Raw genomic sequence first — 8,916 nt, 5'->3', positions numbered from 1 at the left:
GGGGCTGGAGAGATGGGGCAGGGGAGATGATGGGGCAGGGGAGATGATGGGGCTGGAGAGATGGGGTGGGAGTGATGATGGGGCTGGAGAGATGATGGGGCTGGAGAGATGGGCAGGAGAGATGATGGGGCTGGAGAGATGATGGGGCTGGAGAGATGGGGCTGGAGAGAAGGCTCGGCACTGGCTGCTCCTCCAGGATCCTGAGTTCAATTCAACCACATGGTGGCTCACAACCACTTATAATGAGATCAGGCATGCAGGTGCACATACAGACACAGGACTCATACATAAACCCATCACCCCCTTTAAAAAAAAAAAAGTAAAACAGAAAAGAAAGAAATGTAAAGAAATTCCATCTCTGTCTGACAAGGTCCAACCTTGAAGATGTCAAAGCCCTGACTACTTATTAATTAATGTATTTGCATGGGTTTTTTGTTTTGTTTTGTTTCTTGAGATAGTTTCTTCTGTAGAGCAAAGCTTGTCTTGAACTTCTTATGTGGCTAAGAGCAGCTCTGAACTTCTGGTCCTCCTGCCCTCTAGGGTCACGGGAACCCTGGACAGATAGATGACCGCTGAGAAGAAACAATGATGGCAGAAGATGGATGTGGCGCCTGATTGGCCTTTGGCTCTTTCTCCTCCTGATTTCTGAGAGTTGGCGCCTTCAGAACTCTGTTCCAGGACTCCTTCCTCCTTCTCACCTCTCCCATCCTGGGCAAAGGCGTCTCTCAATCCAGACCTCTATGCATTTCTGTCGCAGCTTACACTAACTCCCACGCTTCAATCCCAGCAGGTCTGTGCACATTCCCAGCAAGGGCGCATTTCCTGAGCTTTTATTACAGTATTGCAGATCCCAGGCCCTTTCACAACCCTACCTGTGTTAGATACAACTCCTCTACGTTTCAGAGGAAGCTCTGAAGTAAACCAGGGTTGGTAAGGAGCTCGGAGAGAACACACAGGTCCCTCGGCGTAACTGGCATCCAGACTGAGCCCTGCTGTCATACACATCTAAAGTCAAAACGAGTGCTCGTCCTAGGTGTGTGTCCGTCCCCCTTCGCCAGACACCTGAGTCACCTAGTCAAGTTGAATAGATGCCATCTTTGATTATCCCCTCACCAAGCCCAGCCACTCTCCCAACCCCAGTGTTCCCAGTATACAGAATCATCTCTGAGACCAGAATCCTAGGCTATGCTCACAGGCCACAGGACAGCAGAAGGGATCGTCCTTACTATATACAGCAGTTCACACATTTACTTACGCGCACTTAACTTGTTTCACTCTGAAAATAAAATCCACAACACCTGGGGGCTGGAGCGAAGGCTCAGTGGTTAGGACCACTGGCTGCTCTGGGCTTGATTCCCAGAACTCACATGGCAGCTCACAACCATCTACGGCATGAGCTCCAGGGGATCTGACGCCCTCCTCTGACCCCCTGGCACTTGGGGTAGACGGATATACGTGCAAGCAAAACAACTACACACATAAAAACAAAATTTTTAAAACCTCCAACACTCTCCACTCTCTCCAATCCTTGCAGTTTGCAGTTTGAGTCCCCCTTCCCACGTCATTTTTGCCTTCCAGATACACTTTCTTAAACTCATCAAGTTCTACAGAACTGCTAATAAATCAATTTGCCCAACCTTCGGCTTTGGAGTCACGCATAGCACTGCCTGTCACTCAGCCAAGACGCAGCAGGACTGAGCAGACAAGGTCTGGGCTACAGGTGTCCCTGGGCTGGCCTCACGCCCGACTCCGTTGCTGGGGAAAGGCTCCAATCTTATCAACTAACCAGCAACAACCACCTCCCGGAAGAAGGCAACTCCTGGAGCTATCAGAATATCCTTCCCTGCTATTCATTTACCCTCCTCGGCAAGAAGCCCAAGTCTAGACAAAGCTGGGTGTGGCTGTGCACTTCTATACTCCAGGCATCAGGAGATAGAAGGGTCAGGAGGACCTCAAGGTTAGTTTTTGCTAAATATGAAGTTCCCGGTCAGCCTAAGCCACATGAAATCCTGCCTCAAAAAGTCAGTGAGGAAGTAATAGTTTTTAAAATATATAAATTCCAAGTTGGCGTAGTAGCAACTGCTTTATCTTAGCACTTGAGAGCAGAGGCAGGAAGACCAGGGGCTTCAAGGTCATCCTTGGGATGTGGTGGATTTGAGACAAACCTGAGCTGTATATAATACATGAAACTCTTTCATAGAGATGAAGGAAAAGGATACTCACACAAGACGTGAAAACCTCAAGCCCTGATAGTCATTAGGAACAGAGCCCGAGCATGGGCAGCACGTAAGTACGTGCTGATTCGATTTGTAATGATGGAAAGAAAATAAAGTTAAAATAGCAGCCCAAATAGGCCCTTGAATCAATATTTGTAATTTAACAGAAAAGACAGCCAGCCAGACTCCTTGTCCCAAGAAATCCCAAAATATCACTGGCTGTCATCTGACGTACTTACTGGCATCATCCATGAACTCAAATTCCCCTCCGAGTTCAGAGCTGGAAAAGTGATACTGATCAGGATCTGCCAGGGCGCTCAGCAGGATCAGCAGGACCACGGCATTGATGATCTGTGGTAAGAAGAACGGGGTAAGACACCAGGCCAGAGGGTCGGACTACCCACTACCCATGGGGCTTCATGTCTGCAGCTGAGCGAGCGTGCAAAGGCCCCAGGTGGAGGACACCCGTCAACTTGGAGGCAGCTAAGCTGGGAGGAGGCTCGGTGGGTGAGACCTCCAGAATCCACTTAAAAAGCGCAATGGAGATCGGGCGGAATGGCTCAGTGGGGAGAGGTACTTGTCATCAAACCTCATAATATCAGCATGAGCTCAATCCCCAAAATCCACATGAAAGAAGAACCAACTCTTGAAGGTTGGACTTTGACCACCATTATGTGCACTACACACACACACACACACACACACACACACACAAATAAGTACAACTGGGGGAGGATGCAGTGGGGGATGGGATGGTCAGGTCCCTGGAACTTATTGGCCAGCCAATCTAGCCAATCAAGTGAAGGGCCTTATCTCAAAAAAAAATGAAGGTGGAGAATAATCAAGGAAAGACACTCAAATATTAACTTCTAACCTCCACACGCGTGCCCAGGGAAATGGTACAAGACCACAATACCCCTGCCCCAGTCTCTCCCTAAGGACAGTGCCTTTAAAATCACTGGGATTTAAACCCAACCTACGTACATGGAAATGATCTTCACTGACACTTGCCACCCCTCTACTGACCCTTTCAATCCCTACAAACCCTCTCAAGTTAATCAGAGCAATGCAGAGGAGAAAGCTGAGGCTCGAAGGTTAAAAACACTGCTCAAATCAGAAAGGCTGTAGAGGGGATTTGTCAGGAACTTGATGTCAGTAACTTAATCCCAAACACAGCTTCAGGTCTTCCGCTAACAAGTGTGACTTCATTATCCCTGGGCTCACCATCTCCCTCATCCCCCCACGCCCCACACCCAAGTTAGGAAACACGAGTGTGCTCTGTTTTATTACTCCTCTCAAAACGGAGAGAAAAAGCCTTTTCCTGGCACTAACTAAAGCACACCCCACTGTGTGGACGTACCTACCACAGAAGAGATTTGAGTCGGTGGGTAAACACACTACAGAAATGTTTAACGCGACAATCTCAAGAGATTATTTTAGAATTCTATTTTCCACATTGTCAGATGCGGTCTGATGAGAAAAGCAATTCCTGAACACATTACACACACATGATTAAACAGATACGACAAGCAGGAGCTTAATGGCTTGGTGGGTAGAAAAAGGGTCTCACATAGCCCTGGCTGGCATTGGATTTACTGCCCCCACCCCTCTAGAGGGCTGGGGATCAAATCCACGGGAGACAAGCACTTGGCAACCTGATCTTCATCCCAACCCTATTTTTTTTTAAAGATTTATTTATGTATTATATATATGATGCTCTATCTGCATGTACACCGGCATGCCAGAAGGGAGCATTACTTCCCACTACAGATGTGGCTGCTGGGAATTGAACTCAGGACCTTGGGGAGAGCAGTCAGTGCTCCTAATCTCTGAGCCATCTCTCCAGCTCTCCCTTTGGCTGGGGCAGGTTTTCACAGCTACAGTGGTGCATGCCTTTGATCCTAGCACTCAGGAGGCAGAGGAAGAAGCATCTCTGTGAGTTCAAGGCCAGCCTGGTTTACAGAGCAAGTTCCAGGACAGCCAGGGCTACACAGAGAAACCCTGTCTCTAAATAAATAAATGGAAACAAAAAGCTAAGAAGCCAGGCTGTGAGTAGGCTAAAGCCTCCAAAATACCTCTTGGGGCCAAAGCTCAGGGATACAGTATGTTTAAAGACAAACCCACAGTTTACATCGGTGTTAGGGGTTTGGGGGGTACCCTTATAACATCTGTCTTTTTGCATAGCTTAGCAGTATTTTCCAGATAACAATTATTTTTTTAATATTTATTTATTTATTTATTACGTATACAATATTCTGTCTGTGTGTATGTCTGCAGGCCATAAGAGGGCACCAGACCTCATTCCAGATGGTTGTGAGCCACCATGTGGTTGCCGGGNTGCTACCAACATCAGCAACATTTCTAGTATTTTTTTTAAAATAAGGTCAACCTTTTTATTTATTTATTTATTATGTATACAATATTCTGTCTGTGTGTATGTCTGCAGGCCATAAGAGGGCACCAGACCTCATTCCAGATGGTTGTGAGCCACCATGTGGTTGCCGGGAATTGAACTCAGGAACTTTGGAAGAGCAGGCAATGCTCTTAACCACTGAGCCATCTCTCCAGCCCCTAACAATTATTCTCTAGCTATTTTAGTTTTGCACAAACATTAATTAGTTCTGTTAATATGTCTAAACCATGGTGAGGGTCATAGGGCCCCAAAGTGGTGCTAAGGAGGATATATGGCCCCTGGGGAGGAAGGCTGAGCAGCATCTAGGCAGATGCTGGCTGGGGAGACGGATGCAGTTACCTTAGTGACACCACAGTCATGGCTGACAGGAGGATGAGGGCCTGAGGCAGGGGCTGTGCCAGGTGGTGGAGAATCCTGAACGCCAAGACGGGAATGTAGGGCTTCCTTCTCAACAGTTCATCCACAGGACAGGGGGTGACCCGGTCAGAGCCCTCTCCCTAAGGAGACTCCGCTCTCATCCACAGGATAGAGGTGACTCGGTCGGAGCCCTCTCACTCAGGAGACCCTGCTCTGAGCCTTCTGCTGACACGGTTTTAGCCACTTTCTGTCCAAGTCTCACATCTCTGAGGGACTGTTACTCATGTGATGTGGAGTGGTCTTAGGTGCTAGGCAAGTGTCGTGGAGCTAGAATCCTCAGAGACACAGTCAGTGACCAGACGCAAGGATGAGGGCTAGAGAAGCAACTACCCTGGGTGAGGCAGCATCCTGTCACTACTGGAACGATGGCCGGGAAGGCGATAAGGCCCCACATGATGCCCCGTCAGGTAACCGTGCTGCCGGCTGCTCCACCCGGCTTCTAACCCTTCTTACCATCCATGCCTGCCCTCTTTCCAGCTTCCCTCCCAAAATCCTGACTTTCCCCTCCTCGTGCCTGACTCTCCTCGGGGTTTCACGAGAGTTCTGCTGGTTTGGTGTGTCCTCCTCTCTCCCTAGAATGCCCTGCTGCTTGACAACGGCGTCCAACCCTTCTCTGTGTCGCAGGCACCGCCCAAGCTTGGCAGCCTCCTCCCCATGTCCCTGTACTTTGGGCAGTAATTCAGATCAAGGATCAGTGGTTGTGGTTGATGAGATGGCTCAGCAGGTGGAGCCGCACGCGCATCATGACTTGATGACCCGATTTGATCGCTGGCAGGCAAAGAACTGACTCCTGAGTTGTCTCCTGACACTCAGGATTTCCGTGTCACAGATACACACCTCACAACCCACAAAGACAGAAATAAATTTTTTAAATGTTTTTGAGAGACAAGGCCTTATGATGCAGGCCTGGCTGGAACTCACGGAGATCCACCTGTCTCCTGAGGGCCGGGATTGAAGTCTTGCAGCAGCACCATGCTGGCTTCAATTATAAATATATTAAAAGGATAGGGTGGCAAGCTTCTTGCTCATCCAAACGACTGACAACAACAACAAAACACAGCTCTCACTTCACAGGCCCTAAGAGTTCATTCTGGAGCCAAATATGAATGACTCCAAATTAAGTTTTATAACGACAGAGCAACAACAAAAACTAAATGACGCCACTTTCACAAACCCTGGTGGAAACATCAGGTAGGTGGACGGAAAAAACGGGGGCATCTCAGCTCTAAGTCTCAGGGGCTGACATCTTTCGCCTTGGGTTGGTGGGAGCCTGGGGTTTGTCTGTACATCCCAAAGGACTCCCTAACTGTCAGAGATGTCGGGTCACTACAGAGGCAGGTAATAAACAGCTATTAAGGAGGCTAAAGATGGCTCTGGACTAACAGCATTCTTGCCTCCCCACAGCCCTGAGGTTGTAAGCAGATAACCAGCCTGTAGGAGGTTCGTGGGAGGCGTGGTTCTTCCCAGGAGCCCTCCTTCAAGTGACTCATCCCGTGTCTCTTCTCTTCCAGGGGTGAGATCTTCCTAAGAGAATCTGTCTGTCTTGTCTTTTCTGTTTTACTACATAAAACCTCAACAGCTGGCCGGGAATTTGCACCAAGGAGGGAATGAATACAGGAGTATCTATGAGAACTTGGGTTAACACAAAGAGTGGGGGTTCATCTTGTCATGGCAACTATTAAACACTATCAGATGGAAGACGCCAGATACAAGCTAAAGCCCCAAAAACAGTGGATAAGAACTTCCTGCAAGAGAAGACAGACGCCATTAATTAGATCACCAATTCTGACCAACAGTGAACTATCCGCACAAACAAGAACACATATACACACACATGCACCCTGAACGTACATACATACACACATGTGCACCCTGAGCCCACATACATGCATACACATGACAAATGGATGTAATGAAGAATTTATTATAATCATGCTGTCGACTGTGAATAAAAAAAGTTTAATGAGTACAAAATATAAATAGAATCAGATTGACCTCTATGGTACCTATTAAAACAGCCAGGGAGGAGAGAGATGGCTCAGCAGTTAGGAGCATCAGCTGCTCTTTCAGAGGCCCTGGATTTGGTTCACAGCACCTACAAGGCAGCTCACAATCACTTGTAACATTCCAGGGGAGTCAATGCCCTCTTCTAGAAGCCGTGGATACTGCACACATGCAGTGCAATACACACACACACACACACACACACACACGGGTTATATATGCAGACAAAACACATACACATAAAATAAGTCTTTTTTAAAAGAAAGCCACATTCCATGTATATTCACTTTGATAAATGTAACACGTACATTTACTTTGATAGTTGACTTATTTACATTTTATGCACTTTACTATATATGTGCAATAGTCACAGAAAAATGGTTAAATATACATTGTAATCTGCTATTGTTTTCAGATAATTGGCTAATTTTTATATCCCACTATTTAGAAATTTTTCCCTAGAGCTATTAGTGGCAATGGCATCTTCTACCTGGGTTCAACTTTAACAGGCAAATAAAATTCAAGTTGAATTTTTTTTTTAAAAAAACATTCATTTATTTATTTATTATGTATACAATATTCTGTCTGTGTGTATGCCTGCAGGCCGGAAGAGGGCACCAGACCCTATTACAGATGGTTGTTAGCCACCATGTGGTTGCTGGGAATTGAACTCAGGACCTTTGGAAGAGCAGGCAATGCTCTTAACCTCTGAGCCATCTCTCCAGCCCTCAAGTTGAATTTTTAACCCAATGTCTTTATAAATATATAAAATTTTTATAATAAAAATTCTAAAAAAAAAATTCTAAAATTCTGAGGCTGGGAGATAGTTCAGCCAAGTGTTTCCTTTCACGTATAAGAACCGCAGTTTAGAACTCCAAAACCAATGAAAAACCAAGCACAAGGGCACACGATTGCTGTCCCAGAGGAGAGGCCCCACAGGCCAAGCCCACAAAGCTCTCTAAGCTCTACACGCTCAGTCCAAGTGGGTGGGCACACACACATGCCCATGCACAGGCACATACACACACAGTTTTAGAATCGCAACACAAATGTGCTCTTTAAAATTAAGATCCTCACATGGTCTTTGTTGCATTGAAATAAAATTTCTGAAATCTGCTATTTCAACTAAAACAACCATAATATATATAGTTTATGGCAAACCCTGTTTGTCTCTGAAGCTGACTTCGTTCGCCTCTGCTTCTCTGCACACTGAGTTACATTACAATTGAGACGCGATTGTTGCCACTGCGGATTGATCCAATGGAGAAGGACACAAATGAGCAAGCAGCCGAGCACAGACAGAGCACTGTGTGCATTCACTAACACATCCATCTGTTCAGCTGCACAGAAGTTCTAAGCAGTTTGTGTATCCCACGCACCGCTAATGATCTAGAGGGAAGAGAATCACAGGAACTGTATGCTCCATTCAGAGTGAAAACTGTTGGGTCCACGGGAGGTGCGCAAAGATGGGGACAGACGACCAAAGTCTAGTAAACCAGAAGCAAACTTTATTCCAGGAAAAAAATTAAAAAATTAAATCTCCATGGGTCACAAAAAAACTTATCAGCTAACTGAGACCACAGCCAGAGATGAACTTGTAAGGCTGTGGCAAAGGCCGGCTTTTGAGCTCCCCCTTTTACTACCAAGCATTAGGCAATAACAAAGGAATTCTTACAATTGAGGTAAAATTCAGATACAAATTGCCCTTCTGTGCAATTTCCATTAGCAGCGTTTTTTTAGTTACCTAGTGTCTGTATTTAAGCCATTGTTCTTCCCTGGCGCTCACTGAAGTGTTTGTTTACCAAAGCTCGGCTCTTCCCCTGATACTGCTAGTTTCGCTTAGCAGGGAAGGGTAGGGGACAATGC

General features: G+C 46.5%; 1 protein-coding gene across 1 annotated transcript in view; it reads right to left on the bottom strand.

Annotated features, from left to right (window-relative positions):
* Positions 1-8,916, bottom strand: part of Laptm4b (lysosomal protein transmembrane 4 beta) — a 45,371-nt gene that overhangs the window by 17,274 nt on the left and 19,181 nt on the right. The window contains exon 2 of the mRNA XM_050162536.1: positions 2,456-2,567. Within this exon, the coding sequence (XP_050018493.1) occupies positions 2,456-2,567 (112 nt within the window). The remainder of the gene's footprint in view (positions 1-2,455; positions 2,568-8,916) is intronic.

Source organism: Alexandromys fortis, unplaced genomic scaffold (assembly GCF_014885135.2).
Source record: "Alexandromys fortis isolate MF-2015 unplaced genomic scaffold, M_Fortis_MF-2015_v1.1 scaffold_17, whole genome shotgun sequence".
In the NCBI taxonomy this organism is placed as follows: domain Eukaryota; kingdom Metazoa; phylum Chordata; class Mammalia; order Rodentia; family Cricetidae; genus Alexandromys; species Alexandromys fortis.
Note: the sequence above shows the minus strand (reverse complement) of the source record. Positions and strands in the feature narration are given on the sequence as shown.